General features: G+C 47.0%; 1 protein-coding gene across 8 annotated transcripts in view; it reads right to left on the bottom strand.

Annotated features, from left to right (window-relative positions):
- Positions 1–7902: 7902 nt before the first annotated feature.
- The window catches only part of TLL2 (tolloid like 2), a 92883-nt gene continuing 81984 nt past the window's right edge, over positions 7903–18801 (bottom strand). For all 8 annotated transcript variants that reach the window (XM_055813022.1, XM_055813044.1, XM_055813028.1 and 5 more), the window contains 7 exons: positions 17588–17748; positions 16629–16809; positions 15167–15292; positions 14195–14322; positions 13233–13446; positions 11934–12184; positions 7903–10723 (listed from right to left, as the gene is read on the bottom strand). In XM_055813022.1, the coding sequence (XP_055668997.1) occupies positions 10589–10723; positions 11934–12184; positions 13233–13446; positions 14195–14322; positions 15167–15292; positions 16629–16809; positions 17588–17748 (1196 nt within the window). In that variant the 3' untranslated portion in view covers positions 7903–10588. The remainder of the gene's footprint in view (positions 10724–11933; positions 12185–13232; positions 13447–14194; positions 14323–15166; positions 15293–16628; positions 16810–17587; positions 17749–18801) is intronic.

Raw genomic sequence — 18801 nt, 5'->3', positions numbered from 1 at the left:
GTTCACTTGCCTTCTACAGGTGAGATCACATCCCTCCTTTCTTTCTGTCTCATCCTGGTGTCTTCTCGTGCTCCCTCAAAGTTATTTGACTCTTTGCTGCAGGTTCTCAGCTGCACATTATCAAGGTCAAAACAACCCACTGTCTCTGTTCTCTACAATTCACCCCTGTTTTTGGCTTTTGGTTTTGTTTCTTTGTTGGCTTTTATTTTGTAAAAGGTTGCTTTACCATGTTACGGAGTTGTCATCCCTTTTTCTTTTGTTTTCTTTCTCATTACTTAATTACCAATTTTGGCCTTATTTTATGTGTACGTTTGTACATTTCAATTGGGTTCACAAAATGTTAAACTTGTTATCGGTGCATTTCATCCAGAGGTCAACATACAGGTTTATGATTATTTATAAGAACGTGCAATAAGCTATGGAAGTTTTATGAAAATATTTTTCAGAAACTTCTAATCAAATAAATGAGCATGAGAAATTGTGTTTAACTTGTAAATTCTATATATAAGCTGTTAAGGAACATTTTCTATCCTAACGTGAAAAGATAAAACCTACTTAAAAGCTCTTGAAATCTTGCCCTTGGGCGAGCGTTCCGCTGTGCCTCCATTCTAAAGCATGGAAGTGGAAATTGTGTAGAGCAAAGTTTTACTTTAAATAATTGCTCAACTGTTATTGCTGCTATTCAAAGAACCTGAAAGCATACAATGAAGACTTGGAACTAAACAAACAGCTGAATGGACACCTCTAGATTGTTACTGGAATTAAATGCAGAAGTTAACTATAAAAGTTTCTCAAAATGTTCTGGTTGCTTTGTGTTGGTTGTTTATATATAGATAGATATATAAAACTATACACAAACACGGAAATAAAAAAATGCTTAAAAAAATAGGGAAAGACAATAGTATGATGCAGGAGCGGTCTGGAAACTAGGACCATGCATGGCAATCAGTTAGCTGAGGGGAATGTACTCGAGCTTGTCTAGACAACAATTAACATGATGAGACATGTTTACAGAGCACAGGGGAGTAGGAGACGGATGGCGCCAAGGATGGCGCCAAGGAAAGGTAACACCTTGCTGTTAATTGATGGTAGTTAACCACCAATCAGGGATTGCCTAGTATGCAAGGCTTAGCTTCAAGAACCAATCTGTTTAAAACGCGCAGCTTCTGAAAGTGTATAAAAACACGTGCTTCTGTACAATAAATTGACATTTGCTTGCATCAAGCTGCATCCCGTCTCTTCATTCGCCGCAAATTGGTGACCCCGACATGATGCGTTTAAGTATCTAACGTGAAGGGCTCTCGAATCGCCTATCTGAGTGACATGCGGCGAATCCCACAGAACTTTGAATGATCTGCTGAAAGGAAGCAGGAGCCAGCCTGAAATCCCTCCGGAGTTGAGAGGTGAGCTGTGGGAAATCCGTAATGGGGAATCAGGCTTCGTCCCCAGAAAGAGACGTATATGGACTCATAAAGGGTCTTCTAGTCAGATCAGGGAGTCCGTGCCTCAGTCTCCTCAAATGGTGACCCCTATGGTGGTGTTCCGAAGCCTTGGAAGAATAAGGACGGAAAAAAGACAGCTCGTGGAAGAGGGCTGCGTTCTGGAGGAGACGGTTTGGCTGGACGATCGTCTTGCTGTCTGGACCAGGTGGACAACCTAAACCCCGAGGATAACACCTGTATTCATCGAGACAGGTGAGCAGCCAAGAAACTTTAGAGACTTTGAAAGAATGAAAGTGTGTACATACAGCAGCCAATTGTATGATGCTGCCGCGGAGGGGAACTCTGTGTCGGGAATGCATTTAACATCTTGGTGGCAAATTCTGACTACTCTTTGCCAAGTGTGGACTAATTCTACTATCGGTGCTAAACCAGAGGAAGCTGTAAATTCCACTGACAGCACGACTCTTCTCAAGACACTGTCAGTGATGGCGATTCTGTCCACACCTCCTCTGCCCCCAAAGCTTCTGTCACTGATTGCAGCGACCCTCGCAACACAGGAGCAAGCATGGGAACAGGACAACTCGGAAAATTATTTCATTGACTCTGTTAAACCTTTTGATCCAGGTCCTATAGATCTGGAAAAGGAGCTAGACCTTTCCCCCGCCCCCCTTGTCTCTCCCGATGCATTGATTGTATTTTTGGGGAGGGTGAAAGGGAGTCTGAGGGATTGGTGGCAGGAATGCAAGTGGGAAACACTTCAGTGATGGGTTTTGGGAGTCGCTATGGCATGTTCAGTATTTTGTCAGACAAATCAACCTGCAGAGTGGCAGCCTGTGCAATACGAGGCTGTTAAAGGGTTAAGCAAAGCAGTGCGGGAAGGGAGGATTTATAATACATTTGCTATGTCCCTTCTTGAAGTGATGGCAGAGCCTTATACACTCACACTGCATGATTGGAAGTTATTGCTTTGTATGGTACTAACTGATACAGTATATGATGTGGTTATTTGATTTTTGTGAGCTATGTGTAGTGGCCTTGACTGAAAACCTTAATCGGGGAGTTGCTGTTAACTATGAGCAGTTAGCTGGAGCAATTAACTGTGCCGATTCTGTGACTCAGGCAAGGTATCCCAGGGACAGCTGTTTGCAAATGAATGAGATGGCTATTAAGGCAGTCAGGGTGCGGGAGTCTTGCCACAGTCTTGCAGGGTCCTAGAGAGTCACTAACTGTAATACTAACTTTATTGATTGGCTTCAGAATATTTTGTAACAAGTTGAACATCAGGAAGCTCAAGGGTTGCTTTTAAAACAACTAGCTGTGATAATGTCAATGAAAATTGTAAATGGGCAACTTTCACAATCGCAACCCAAACATGTGTCAAATGATTGTAACACAGAACTCACAGCAGACTGTAATTCTCAGGCTGAGTTCTGGAATGCAGCATAACAGATTTTTGCTTCTTTAATCTCTTCTGTAAGAATAGTACATGCTTTTAACTTGCTTAGTAAATTAGGCTGCTAGCTTGCTAAACAAAGTAATACTACAAATACTATTTTTTTTTCTGGCTTATTAACAGATGTTGATTCTGTCCATCATATGTTGCTACAGAACTGAGTTGCTATTGATTTTTGTTATTAGCACAGGGACACAAGTGTGAAGACTTTGATAGGATGTGTTACGTGAATCTGAGTGACCACTGTGAATTAATTTACAAAAGTATACAAAACTCAAAAGCCTTAAAACAAAGATCTGCAACAGAGCCAGGGGCGGGATGCCTTTGGTCTCTTCTCACGGCTGGGAAACTTTGGGCCATGACTCAAAAGTATTACAGGTTTTATTATAATTATCTTTAACCACCTTATTGATGTTTGCCTTATGTCTCCCATACCTTTTTTTCCTGTATTCAGTGTTTAGTTGATTGTAACATAAATCAGGTCATGGTCACCCAGCTACACACAACCTTTGCCTTGTCGCAATTAACAAGCAAAAAAGAGGAGGATAGAGAATGTCTGAAGAGAGAGATAGGAGAGGAAGCTGGAGAATATTTGACCTAACAAGGTGAGAGAACAGCTGGGTATTGTGAAGGAGACTAGGAAAGATAAACATGGTTATCTAGTGTTTAATAGGTGTCTGCATGCTTGTAGAGATGTATAGCTATGTAACTGCATGAATGATTTCTGCCCTGAGCCTGGTGGACCATACAGCTGCGGTTTGTGTCCGGGCTCAGAGATGTAAATAGGGGCTTCTCTGTTATGGTAAAAGTGTTTCTCTTTGCATAAAAAAGAGAGGGAATGAAGGGAATGACCCCAGAGGTATGTTCAGAGAAGGCATGCGATGGTTCGAACTTTTTGACTGAACCAGTTCTTGTTTGGTGTGCCCTTCCATCTATGTATAATGTTAATCCAAAAGAAGATTATACCGTTTACAGTTTGAAAGTCAATAATTGTCTTTCTGTAGATGCTAACGTAGTAGGAGGCTATGATGGGAACGTGTCGCAGCGGTTCTTCTCTTATCCAGAGTAACAGCAGGGAAAGCATTAAAGAGTTAAATCACCTTGTTTGGTAGGCAGTTAAGAATGTGAGTCAAAATTGCCACTGCTTTTTGTTGTTGGTTCAAGGACATGGCTGTGAGGATTCTGATGGTATGTGCTGCGTGGATTTTAGGCGCCCCATTGCAGCAACATGTTAACAAAATCTGAGAAAATTTCAGCCTTTTTGGCATCCATTCACTCAATTGGCAGTATTGTTTGTTTGCTATTGCCTTGGTTGCTGTCATGTTTGCAAGGGCCCTGCAGAACATGGCAAACCTGGTACTAGCTGTTCAAAAACAAAAAGGGGAAATTGTAAAATTGTACGGAACAAAGACAGTGGGTTATTTTGACATTAATAATATGTCTCAGTTGGGTTTTTATTTGTTCTATTACTTATACCTTGGTTTTACTTGTTCGGTTTCAAAGGTTCCTTTTGTGCAACAGGAAGGGGGAGATGCAGGAGTGGTCTGGAAACTAGGACCATGCATGGCAATCAGTTAGCTGAGGGGAATGTACTCGAGCTTGTCTAGACAACAATTAACATGATGAGACATGTTTACAGAGCACAGGGGAGTAGGAGACGGATGGCGCCAAGGATGGCGCCAAGGAAAGGTAACACCTTGCTGTTAATTGATGGTAGTTAACCACCAATCAGGGATTGCCTAGTATGCAAGGCTTAGCTTCAAGAACCAATCTGTTTAAAACGCGCAGCTTCTGAAAGTGTATAAAAACTCGTGCTTCTGTACAATAAATTGACATTTGCTTGCATCAAGCTGCGTCCCGTCTCTTCATTCGCCACAGTATACGGTATTTATAGCTTAGGCACCTTTTTAAAAAAAAAAAATTGTAGATAAACTATTACCTGAACATGCAGTACATCCACAACTCTGAATTAATACCGGTTTTGTAGTGTGATGTAGCCCTGTATGAACCATAAATCAACTACATGTTAAATCACTCTTCTCCATCACTGTTGTCGCGATCTTTGAGCTTCATAACAATGCCTAGGTCACAATCCTTTATCTTAGGGAACTTCACCAGGTGAAAATGCAAGCATCTATTTCTAATACAAATTTGCAGAATGCAGTTTAGTCACAAGACACTTTATGGAGAGATATTATGTTGTATGGTGTATAACCTATGAGAAGTGAGAAAATGGTGTTCCTGAAGGAAAACGCTTCACTAGATCGTTACTTTGGAACGGGTTTTGCACCTGCTATACTGCAAGAATACCCTAAGCAGTGATGTATCTTTGTGGACTTTGAGATATCTGTGTGATTAGGTTTAAACTTAACACGCAAACTGATTTCAAGTATAACTCTAGGCACAAGTGTGGGAAAGAGCATGCTCTCAGGACACAATCTTTCTCGCTTACAAGGTATCAAATGGTATGTTACTCAAGTTAAAGTCTAACTTCTACGACAACTTCATTTTCACCAAAGGAGTTGCAGTTAAGTACGCAAACTACTGCAGCTCAACTGAAGTTTCACCGCTGCAACGGAGTACAGAATGCTTTTCCCACCGACCTTAAAGGTTGTGGTGGTGGGGATGAAGGTGTGACAGATACTTGACTTCTAACCCAAAACAAATTTTCAGCTGTCTTAAATTCACCTGTACACAAAGAACACCTTATTCCTTCTGAGGCAACAGCTGAGGATTTGAACAGTCTCTTTTCACCTTGAGCTGTTCCCAGTTTAGAGGTTATGAAAAAAAAGAAATAACTCAAAAGGTATTCTGTCAATATGCCGATGCAGTTGCATGTTAAATTCTGGTCACACTGAAATAGAGTTATGTTCTAGCATTCATATACAGGTAGCACTCCATAACAACTTATGAACAAAATTCAGAAGTTCATCTTATCTCACGTTTCTTGGAATTCGATTAGGTTGCAGTCTTACTAAAGTCACTTTTTTTTTTTCTTTTTTTTTTTTTTTTTTAATGCAGCCAGAGACACTTTACCGTAACAGAGAAGCCCGTATTGACATCTCTGAGCCCGGACACAAACCGCAGCTGCACGTACCACCAGGCTCAGGGCAGAACTCATTCACGCAGTTACATAGCTATGTACCGCTACACGCATGCAGACACCTATTTGTCACTAGATAACCGTGTTCGTCTTTCCTCCTCTCCTTCACAATACCTAGCTGTTCTCTCATCTCTTGTTAGGTCAGCCATTCCCCATTTTCCTCTCCTGTATATCGGGATGGGTTTCTCTTGCTGCTAAAAGCCGAACTGTGGACCTGTGAAGAGCAAGAGATGATGGTGTTCTCTTGGGCTGACGGAGATAACCTGGCTGGGTCCCAGCACACACACGGAGCTGGTGCCTGCCCAGGGCAGGGTCTGTCATGCGCCTGGGAAGCTGGGCTTCAGGGTGCTGGGGACTCCACCTCTTCTCTGCCAGCCCCGCGGCAAATAAAGCTGCCCCTGGCTCCCACAGCATGTTTAATATGTGCCACAGATCAGCCTGAGGGGAATCCTGCTTTTGTTGTAAGGCTAGCACCTGCCTGCCAGGGCACCTTTTTGGAAACACCAGGGCAAAGTGGAGGATTTCTGCTGCCTTGATACCGAGAGCAACAAGCCTGCCCGGTCCGAGGCATTGCTCTTTGTCTGCAGTGAGCTGTACCACTGGTCACTTGTGGTTTTAAAGGATAAAGAACCTCCTGGCAGGCAGCAGATATTCCCTCAGCAACTCACACATGGTGACTGGATGGTCCTTGGGCGCTTGCTGGAAAATGAGGCTCTGTTTCCAGAAGTAAGCAGAGAAAATGAGGACCAGCCATGTCACACAGCACTGGTGGCAGTCAGTCAGGGTGGAGAGAGAGATTAAGGCAACATTACAGTTGAACAGCCGGGAAGATGGAAGCCTGCAAAAGGTCCTTACAGACCCAACAGATAGATTCTTAATGTGTGCACAATCTATCTCACTGCAACTGCAAACGTCTGTGCATTTCTCTAACAGCTGCAACTCCAGTTCACGTTCTATCTCCTGTTTTACCTCCTGTTTCCCACCAGCTTCACTTGGACTGTATCATTCCTAATATTTCAGCAATGCTTTGGACTGTAACTTGCTGTGTGGCTGAAGGCTTCTGACCCTCAGTTTGGAGATGATGTCCACCTGCTGACTTGACTATCAGCCTCCAGGCTCATTACAGGGTCCTGCTGTGCTGTGGGCTCTGGTGCAGGAGGCTATATGGGGATGCGTATTTCTTACCTCATCTCCGCTGCTGCTGTGCCTTTAGGAATGGCTGGGAGGAAATTCAGTCACCACGAAGGTTTGTGTGGCCGTGACACACACCATCAGGAAATGCTCTGTGTGGTGGGACACGCATGAGCTCTGTATGTGTTGGGGAAAGAACATAGACATGATCCTTAGCAAGCAGGGCAGACATCAAGCAGTGGACGAAAAGAGGAAGAGAAGTTTTAGGCGCTGTCTAGCTACTGAACATTTTGCTGCCACAGTGAGAACATGGACCACAGCTCTGCAGCAAAGAACATCTGCCCCATGCTCATCCTGCTGTCCTTTGTGTGGCAGTTTCACGTCCTAGGGCCTTTGGGACCTGCTGCTGAAGGCTACACCCTGTGGCGTAGTAAATGAGCCTCCTCTTTGGAAGTCTACTTATGGACTAATTCCCAGATCCCTAACGTTTATCACTGCAGATCTGCACCACAGCCTGCCAAAGCACGAATGCAGAATGAAGCAAAGATGTAGCCCTTTGGCTGACCAGCCTGTTCCTCTGCCTCACTCACTAAATACTCACTTGATTGCAAGAGCCAAGACAAAGCTAAAGGCTCAAGGGGAAGTCACTTCCTGCTGGGAGTAAATCTCACCTGGTATTAGCCATAGACACACACAACAGTTGGCAGAACAAGGAATGTATTAAGGAATTTCCTCCCCTTGAGGAAGCAGCAAATACATGCACACAACAGGAGTGCAACTGAATCCACAGCCTTTAATGAATGCAGAGACTCATTCTGGGCACAGGTACATTTGTGATTGTCCCCACACACACCCCTCCTCCTCCCTCTCTCAAAAAATTATTTTAGTTAGTGAAACGTAAAGCCACACAAAGACCAGAATATGTATACACACACTACAGAGCCTGACATTTTTTTCTTTTTTCTTAAGAAACTTTCACACATTTAGAATTATTGACTGTTAAGCCCAGTCAGTACAGCAGAAATATTCTACATAGATCATCGGCTGAAATGCACAGTACAACAGTTGTGAGCACACTGTCACAGGGGACACCCACATGACTGCTAACAAGGGTAGTAGATCTGAAAAAACCGCATTGCAAGCATCTGCAGTGAGCCAGGCTGAGGAAGATGGGAAATTACCAGAACACAGAACAGAGGTGTTAAAGTCCTTGGATGCTGCTACAGTCCCTTCTCTCCAGCCACTGCTCCCGCTAGAGAGCCAGGAAACTTGAACTTGTGCTTGCCACCTGAAATTTTCCTTCCGTTTCACAGGGATCGGTGTCAAGCTTTTATTTCCAGACCTGAGTCACTATGATTTTGCTTGTGTGGGGGGCAAGGCAGAGAAGAACAAACACAGGCCCCATCTAGCAGAGCTCACTTCCCCAGACCTGCATGGTCAAACAGCTTGAGATCAGAGGTCTTGCCTGTAAAAAGGCCATAAAATTTGAAAAAATGAACAAAACAGAGCTAAAAAACCAAAACAGAAGTAACATGGTTTTATACAGCCTGCAATAAAGCTATAGTCAGTGGTATTGTTCACATGACACTTATTAAGGCTTTGACTAGTGGTCTTCTACATGCACATTTTATATACATATAATCTTGTGTGTGTGTGTATAAATTATTTTTCTTGTTCTAAGCAAGAAAATACTTTCATGCATTTGCTTCTCCTAGTATTCACAATACTTGGACCATATTCTGTTCAAGGACTTCCGGAGAGGGCTGGGCCTGTCCATTGCCCATCGGCAAATGCCCTCATCTCCAGGAATGTCGTTTGTGCCCGACAGTGGCGCTGGCCCCATGCTTCTCCACAGTCATACCCCAGAGAGGAGACATCACCCCGGAGCCTGACAGTACATTGGTTATGTAAACATAGTAATCCTGGGATTATAAATACTTAATTAAAGCTAACGTACCTCAGCTTTTAGCTCATCATTGCCCATGAGTGCCTTAATGGAATACCATTCAGAATAAAGTCTTTTTTTTTCTTCTCTCCCCCCCTCCCCCTCATATCAACAGCTCAATTACAGCGGTTTTCCCAAAAGCACAGTTTTCCCTACTTTTTCCCAAAGAAGTGCCGAGCTACCTGTTAATTCTGCAAGCCTGTGGCTTGGTAGCTTCCGTGTACATAAAAAACTGCAACACGGAGCCTGTCTGAGCCTTATAGCTCAAAGTGCTTAAGTCACCGTCTCACTTGCACCCCTGCCATGAAGTTAATGGCCTGGGCCATGGGCTGGTGAGGAGCAGGGAGGGAGCAGGACCCAGCAGAGCTCTTCCATTCCTAGTGCCCAGCAGAGCCTGCCCATGCCTGCCAGGCTGCCAGCACTCACCAGAGCCGGCCCGCAGCATGGCCTGCCTGCCCCTGCTCAGGGACACCCCGGCCGTCCCCAGTGCAGCGCTCCCCTGGGCGAGGTGCTCCGGCAGCCGGTGCGGCAGAGCACAGGTAGGCTGGGCTGCCAGAGGGAGGGCTGGCAGGGAAGTGGTACTAAGGGAAGGAAGCGGCGGAAAGAAGGCTGAGAAAGCAAATGCATGTGGGGAGAGGAGGAGAGGTTCCTTATTTAAGATAAGGCTCAGACTGCTGCCATAGCCCTCTGAGCTGCCATGCCTGGTGGTGTAACCAGGGCACGCTGCCAGCACTCCTGCTGCTAAGCTGTGCCACCACCACTCCCCGTGCCTCGCATCCCACTACAGCACTTCCCTGCCAGCCACCTTGGCCACCACATTGAAATACTCCCATCCAACATAGACTATGACATCTACTGCAAATCTGGCGCTGGGCCCTTCTCATTCATTGTGATCCAAGCAGCTAGCAGCACTACAGAGACTGTCCCTGCGCCCCTGCCTAGCTCCCAACCCACGATAACCAAGACAACAAACGGACAGGACAGAAGGAGCGATGCAGTTCCAGATGTCTGGTTGTTCGCTTATTGCACAGAGTATTTTGGGCTGGTAAGGGAGAGTGGGTGGCTCACAAAGTCCTTTGAGAAAATCCTACAGGGTGGCTGTCGACATCACCTGCTCCAGAAAACACGTTCAGACAGCTCACGTGTACAGGACGCTCGGGAAATGTCACCTAGAAACAGGACACGCAAGAGATGAAGGCTTCTCTCAGTTCAAGCTCAGTCTTCACTCAGCCCCATGGTGAGCTGTGCAAAATACAATGTTTGTGCCCTGGCACGTATAATTAGAAGACAGTTTTTGGTCCTGGGTATGTTAACAGGAAAGGGTCATGCTAATAATTGCAGAGGCAAACCTTTGAGACTGGATTTAGTTTTAGTTACAGAAAATACTGTACACTGCTTTTGGCCAGGTGCACAGAAGCTTAAAAAAAAAACCCAAACCAAAACCAAAAAAAGACAAAGATCACAGTTAAATGTCTCAGTCTTCAGATGGGGAATATCTGTGAGGAGCAGTGAAACTACTTTCTCATGTGCAATGCATCCTGAAATTTGGTACTTATGTATCTGGCGTGAAAGCCTTTCTTGTTGATGGTGTCATCTGTATGGAACCGAATCATGATGGAATCCCCTGCAGAGTAGATTTCTTCCAGAGGCTGTAGAAAAGGAGAGAAGACAGCACACGGTGGGGTCAGGTCTGCAGGCAAAACGCCTGGCTGTGCTGCGACACCGGAGCATAAGCTCACAGCGGAGACACAGTGGCCAGCAAACATGAAGAGTGAGTGCTCAGCACCTCCTGCCCCGCTCTGCCTCTGCCTCCCTGAGCATATTCCCTGGCTCCTTGCATGCCTGCCTTTCATGTTTGAAGACTGATGCCAGCCCACTCTACAATCCCAGTTCTTCCAGTTCTTTTTTCACAGGGCTCCCTGGATATTCTTGTTCCAGTCTCCTGAGTTTGCTCTGATTTTTCCTTATCTTTTCAGGAAATGTCATGATCCAAACCAGATCCTGTTTGGCAGCTGAGGCTCTCCCAGGCTTCATGAGCAGCAGAATAACTTTTATGTTACATGATAACTCTGGCTATCTCCCCCACTGCTGCAACTTGCTACAACCTCCCCCCTGCTTCTCTGCGGGACCCCCACTTTCCCAGCCAGTCTCCATCTGCAGTGTGCAGGCAGGTAGGTCACTGCCCTGCTGCCCTGAACTTCACACCGAGCTGCTCTGCCTTGGTGTTCCACACTGCTACCTCTGTTTGCAAGCGCTTCTCCCACACACCTGCTCCTGATCGTCTCTCTTTAAATTCAGTAAGAACCTTCCCCATTTAATCGCTGAAGTCCTAGAGAAATCAAGCGTAGACCCTCTGATTTTAAAAGCCACACACCACTGCCCGTGCTAACAGAGCCACCCCGGCTGATGGGGACACGGGTGACACAGGTCCAGTCGACAGCGAGCACTCCTGGGGTCATCGGCTGCACCTGAGTCACTCCACCCTTGGCCCTTGCCACGGCGTGGCCGCAGCATGACTTGGCTTCAGGCGGGGAGGGACCCAGGATGAAACTGGCCCTCGGAAGCTGTTTCCCACATATACAAGGTTTCCACAGCAGGGCTGGTCACGCACCACAGCGGTCCCATACCATGGCCCATGGTCATGGGCTAGTGAGGGAAAGTCACTTGGCAGGATTTTCAGACCAACTGCACATCAGATAAAATGGCTGTGGTCTCTAGCAATAGGGAAGAAGCAAAATCCAGACACGCAAGGCACTCTCATCACCAGTTTGTAACAGCTGCCCCTATCCAAACAGGTATGAGAGCACCCTTCCTCACCACCCGGTCATCCCTGTGAACCCCCCCCTGCCCCCGGCTTACCCCTGAGCCACAGAAGCGTCCCAAGCGGGGTGCAGTGCTGTCGTAACCATCATAAATTTCCATGTAGTCATACCCACAGTCAGCCTCCTCCTCAATCTCGAATATCTGGAATATCAGTTCCACCCCATAACCATCTTCCGCTACAATCACCCACTCGCAGTTGGTTTGACCTGGGTAGTTGTTGTCCCCAAACTGAGCATGGGAATATAGCTTCTTAGTTCGTACTTCAGCTTTTAGGAGCCCACCGCACTCTGGAGGAAGAAAAGGGCATAAATCGGTCTCTCAGAGGCCTTAGTTCACAAGAAAGGCTCACCACCCCGCTTCTGGGCCAGCCATGAGAAGAGAAGACCTCCCTCTGCTTGAAGTTCACATACAGTGGGGAAGGTAAGTAACCACTGTACAGAACTAACCACAAACCAGTGAATCCTCCGGTCACCCATGGATCCAGTGACCCACATAGCACAGGTGAGCTTAGCTTCCTTGGTGTAGAACATGCATGGAAAGAGGCGACTGGTTAACACTGGCAGGATAGGGTTCCTGCCACATTATACTCTGGAAAAATGTAGTATTTTAGAAAATGATTGCTCAAAGGAAGACTTAACATGTTCTCTGAACTTGTCCTGTAGCTGAAATTCTGGCTCCGAATATTTTGCCAGCGAGAAGTTGAATCACATTAAGAAACTGGGGACCAAACCAATCTTTTTCTGCCCACACAATGTACAAAAGCAGCCCCGTGCCAGCTCGAAACACGCGTGCTATGGTGCTGAGTCCCTGTGGCCGATCAGGAAGACACCTCTTCACCCGCCTCCCATGCGCTTCACCTGTTTAGAGCGCCAGGGATTTCAGCAGTGACCCTTGGCACAACACGCTCAGCTCTGGGCTGCCACAGATGAGAGGACCAAGATGTGCCTGCCCACCACACGTCTCTGCTCCCACCCAAAACCAGTCTCAGACAGGCCCGTCCCTGCGTGGGCCAGCACACAGGCTGAGCATCACTCCCTTTCTGGCAGCTGGTGAGGAACAGAGGGGGTTGCCACTCAACCAAGCGCCTCCCATTTAAACAAAACAGCATGAGCGGGAATGTCTGGTGTCTAGAAACCTCTGAGCTAATAAGGAAGCTGGCATGTATGGCACCGTGCCAGCAATGACCTGGGAAATGGTTAGCACAACATGCAACCACCCAAAATTCAGGCTAAGCTTACTTGGGAGCAAAGTGTGTCTGGGTTTGCCTGGTAAGAAAATGCAGTGAGACTCGATGACATCTTATCACGCTGGGGTATTGGCAGGCTACCAGCTTACCTGTGCTGTGCTTTGCCTGGAAACCTTTTCTTTGCACAGAAGCATCAGAGTAAAACCTGAGGAACATCTTGTTGGTAGAAGCCACGACAGGGTCCGGTTTCTTGCTGCCACAGAAGCGGCCAAGAATAGGTGACTTGGTGTTGGGGCCGTCATACATCTCTAAGTGGTCATAGGCACATTCTTGGTGCTGTTCGATCTCAAACTCATTGAATGTCTACGGCAAGAACAAGGAGAGTTAAGACAGACATTTGTAAATCTAAGCATGCAGTGTAGCAGAGGATGAAATGCCAAGTGAGAAACAGAACAAATGGTGTGTCTGTCCCACTCCTCCAACAAACTAAATCAGAATAGCATGCTCTCAGGCAGGAGTGATCTCAGGGTGGCAAAACTCAGTATTTCATGTGCATGTGCCGTGTAGCCTTAGCTTTGCTGCCTCACATGGGCGCACAAAACAGTTTTCACCTGCAAGCCTCACATGCCTTTCTTTTTCCTGCTGGAAACCCTGCCTAGCACACTGACTGAGCACTTCTTCAGCATTACCTCCACTGAGCACAGGGATCCAGGCATCACTGGCCCCAGCTGCACAGCTTCGAGCATGTCTTGCCCCATGCATCAAGCTGTGCCTAACGCTTCTTGCCCTGAGGGGCTGGGGGCTGGCCCTGCCACCCCCTTATGCAGGTACAGTCCCAACAGAGTGGCTTGCATGGAGGGGTCTGGGTGGGAGGGCACGTTACACCTGCTGTTAACAGCAAGAACAATGCTCCACAGTCACTACTGCTGGAGTCTCCTCCAAGCTGCCTCAGCCCCTGCCTCGTGTCCCTCTGAGACCTTCTGCCCTTTCAGAGGGTGCCAAGTTGCCCTCCTTCCTGCTCCCCAAACAGGAGCTACAGGCATCAGCCTCCCACTCCAGCTCCTCACAACACAGTCTGCTTCTTTCCCCCTGCTGCTCACTGGTTACTCACTACTTTCACTCGGTGGCCAGGCGTTGCAGAGATGTCCCAGGTGCACTCCTTCCGGCTGGGGTACTTGTCAGGCCAGTTGGGGCTGCTCATCATCCCCTCTGCACCGCTCAGCTTGTGCTCGCAACCAGCTTGAGAGAGAGACATCACAAAACAGAGGCATCAAGCAAGTCTCGGAGGGGAACCACATAACATTCTACGTGCTCCTCTCTGCCGACTGAGACCCTCAGCAGGGCAGAAATAGGGAAGGCTTCAGCCACTGTACAAGAGCTTTCAGTATCACCACAGAGTTCTGCTAGGCTTGCCCTGTATTTTTTTTGACCCAACTGGGCAGCTGGTGAAATGGACCACCTTGTTTTCCTGTTCCTCGTTAACCTCGTCCACCTCCTCACTCCCAAACATATTCCCCTGCTCCTCCACCTTGCTTGCCCTGTTCCCAGTGACAAGGTGCCCAGCCCCTCCACCATGCTGACTCTGCTGCTATCTCAGCCTTGAGTTGTTTTGCCGACTTGGAAAGCTGGATCAGCTGATAGAGAGATCAGACGAGGATCAGAGAGCATACACAGGAAAGCCGTGGCAGCCCTCAGCAGGGGTAGGCATGCAATACGAAGGGTCATTTTGGCAGCAGCAAGCGGTTAGATCAGCTCATCCTTTCTCTTGACTCAAGCCCAATAATTAAATGAAGCAGCAGTGACAAGCCTCACAGTGATGCCCCACCTTCTGCTAGCCCAACTTCTTGCCCTCACCCTGTCCCATCCCCCATGGCCATACAGACTGCCAGGCTGAATGGATCTAGCTGGAAACAAGCCCTCTTCTTCCTTTTTCTAGGTACTTTTTCAGCTAGCTGGGGCTTTTTCAGTGCCCCAGCCCAGTACACTGCTCCAGCATCCTTCCGACACCATGCAGGAAGCACCCTGGCTCAAAGCGTGTTTGAACCACCCCGTTCTTCCCAAGGGCAGGAGCTGGGGACCTTACCTTCCTTACAATCGTGGCCATTCTCATGCAGCATGAAGCCATTTCTGCACTGGCACACATAGCTCCCAAAGGTGTTGATGCACTCGTGCTGGCAACCACCATTGTCTTTGGAGCACTCGTCCTTGTCTGGGCAGGATCAGACCAACAAACAGTGAGCTGACAGTGAGAAACAGGCTACCACAGCCACCAGCTGGGAGCCCCCTACCCAGACTGGCAGATACTGATGCAAACCTCCAACTTCTCCTGCCGGATTAGTCCAGTCCGCTTTTCAGCCTGGACACAACTCTCTGCAATTGTCTTTCATTCCATAAGATGCATCACAAATATGTTTTATTAGGTTTTGAATGGTTTAAGACTCCTATCTAAAAGAAACCCATAGCAACCTCTCATTCTTTTAGAATAGCATCCAGGAAAAGCATCACAAATTCACTAGCCTAGGCAAAAATCTACTGGCCAGTCTTCACATTTGCAAGTTCCTACATGCTCTGAGAAGCCTCCACCCTCCACTAGCTCTGTCCGAGAGCACAAGCAGCCAGATGGAGAAGAGGATCTAAGGTACGAGCTGCTCCCAGAAGCTGAAATGCTCCCCAGGGGATGTTCACTCCTGTGCGTTCAGGACTATATACATTCCTGAATCTCACTGCTCTGGGCATAGGGTCTGCTCATGGTTTCCAGTCCAGTTTAATTTATGAGCAGTTTATTTCCAATTTTTCTTGGGCCAATGCCTTTCCTGGACTTCATTAATCTCATCTGTCTCCTCACTCCCAAATGTATTTCTCCATGAAACATAGCTTTGCTCACACTCCCTCCTGATAGATTTGATAAGCCAAACCTCTAGCCCTGATTCTGCTCTGCAACTGTCTCTGTCTTAAATCAAGGCCAATTTGCCTGATCACTCTCCTCAAAAACATTAATACTCCTTGGTCTCTGCTGAAAACACAGCATGAAATTGCATTTTCCCTTCTGTACAATGTATGGTTAACCTGCAGAACTGCTGCCAACAAGGCACATCACTGACACCAAGAGCTACAAAGGACTCAGAATAGATGATCAGAAACTTCCACTAGCACACGGTGCTTTGATGGGAAGGGTTGCTATATAGAAGACTTCTGGAAATTTTCTAAATCTTCTAGTTTCAGAGAAAAAAATCTCCTTAATGATGCCAGGGACAGAAATAACTTCTAGGCTCAGGTTCCCCCATTGCTTTTCCCGCTGTGGAAGGACTGGAGGCATTAATGAAATCCATGCATCTTGCTGACACCATGCTATGAAACTGGACCATATGCTGCACTGAGAAATCAAGACAAAACGTGACATAGGACAAAGCAACCATGCTTTTTAAATGTAACTAACCACCATCAGGCTCTGCCTGATTTGACAGAAGGTTGAAAAAAAATTCACCAAAATCAAGAGGTCCAGTCAGAGGAGACAGCTAAGCAAGTGAATGAATGCAGCCACATACCAGAGAAGTACTGAACTTTAAAGCCTTTCTTGGAGACTGTGTTGTCCGATTTGAACTCCAGCCTCATGTTGTTGCCATACGACGTGATCACTTCAGGCTTTTCTGAGCCGCAGAATTTGCCGTGCAGCTTGGAGTCAGAAGCCAACCCGCTACGCACCTCAACGTAGTCATACTTACAGACCTGCCACGAGAGGAGGAGATCGTTCAGCCCCGTGGACCTGGGATGGAGCATTGCAGAAGAAGGGGACAGAGGCTTGATTGAGAGGGAGCAGAAAGAGCTTTATACTCAAATGCACTCCTCACTGCCCCAGATCATCCCCTGCCAGTGTTCTCACCCCCTTCCCTTGCTGCCCTGGTCTTAAAGCAGGGCTGTGTTTGTCAGAATAGCAAAGGTTCCACTCTAAAGTCATTACACCCACTTTATCAGGAACCCGACAGTGTTGAACGGGCTCCAGCAGCCTGCTGAACTACGGGAGAGCCGCTGCTCCCATTTATGGTGGAGAAAGGGAGAACCTGGTGCCTTGTTCCAAGGGCCCCTGCCCGCGGCATGGTGGAGGGCAGACTCTTGGGCCAGCAGCTTTGCTTATCTGTGAAGAACTCTACTTCATTGTTCATTTCCAATTATTCTCCTGCAAAAGCAGCTCTGGGGAAAGGGGTGTGTGTGTGTGTTTGTGTGTGTGTGACACCTATTAGGGATGGAAAACACCTACAATTATATAAAACCAGCAGAGAAAAGAAGCCCATTTAGACCAACTTTAATCCTTCCACTCCACAGAGTCAGCAGATCCAGACTTCAGGGAGAACCATCACTGTTACTGGCTTATTATTATCAAGGGTGGGGAAACAACCAGAAGCTCCACCAGTAAGACAGCATCTCCTCTTCCTTATGCCCCAAGGATTTATCCAGTTCCCAGTTAGCCAAGAGTCACACCTCTGAGATGCAGGGACCAGTTACGTACATCATTGCCTTCCAGTTCAAACACTTCAAACTGCAGAGAGATCCGGTACTGGGCTGGAGCTACCACCTGCCAGACGCAGTTTTTGTTAGTAGGATATTCCTTGGGCCATCCAGGGCTAGTAATGGTCCCATTGAGCTTGGTGATGAAGCCCCCACAGGCAGCTGGAGAGGCAATAAATGAACACAAGTTTTACTTGGTTTGTTCAGACACACAGACCAGGCCACACCATTAGCTAGGAAACGCGTCAGATGCTGGGGGATAGCACAAACCAAATCCTGCCCTCCAGGACAGGCTTCCAGTGCTGGGAGCTGCAAAGACAGCAGAGCTTACCTGCTGTGGACCACCAGTGCAACACCTGTGGCCAGGCTGTGGTGCTGAGAGCCACCTGCACCACCTGGGGCTGCTGTCCTTGTCATTGCCCAGCCCTGGGCTTACCGCCGGTCAGCCGACTTGGCATGCCCCGGGTGGTGGCAAAGGCCAGCTTGGTAAAGGCACCCACACTCAGCCCTACAAACCTAACCACTTCAAGTTTATCAGTGATGGAATAATTAGAAGATAATGGAATCCTAGGGAAGACACCCTGTCAATTCTTCAGCAAATTATTGTACATGGACTGCATCTTCTCTACAGAAAACTGAAGCCAAGGACACAGACGTAGCTTTATCATCCCATTTCCTCTAAAAACTGAGGACATCTTAGCTTCATCCTTTTGTGGGACGGCATTCTTTACCTCAAAGGAATCAACCTCAGTTTATTCTTTTGCTGCAAAATTCTGTTTGCAATGAAGCAATTTTTTCTTGCTTGCTTTTTATTGGGAGTCATGAGACACAGCCAGATCTTCAAAACCCACAGGGATAAAGCTTCCTCTGTCTTGTTCCCAGTATCACTTTGCATTAAGGGAACTAACCCGAGGGAGCAGCTTCAATACAAAACTTCAATACAAAAAGTGTAGCGAGCGAGAGTGTCTGGACAAACAAAAGCAATTTACTCTGACACGCATCACTACGATTTCAAAGGCTGTCCTTCCTGCATTGCCCACAAATGAAGTTTAAAATAGGAGGTTAAGAGTGAAGTTCAAAGAACGCTTGCCAAGTTATACCAACTGGCTGGCTCAAAATTGCAAAGAAATTATTTAAAAAAATAAACTAAAGCTTCCAAAAGTCTTTTGCACACACCTAGCTCTGCCATCACCAAGTCGACAGCAGCCTTCCCCA

The sequence above is a fragment of the Falco peregrinus genome, chromosome 1 (genome assembly GCF_023634155.1).
Source record: "Falco peregrinus isolate bFalPer1 chromosome 1, bFalPer1.pri, whole genome shotgun sequence".
NCBI lineage: Eukaryota > Metazoa > Chordata > Aves > Falconiformes > Falconidae > Falco > Falco peregrinus.
Note: the sequence above shows the minus strand (reverse complement) of the source record. Positions and strands in the feature narration are given on the sequence as shown.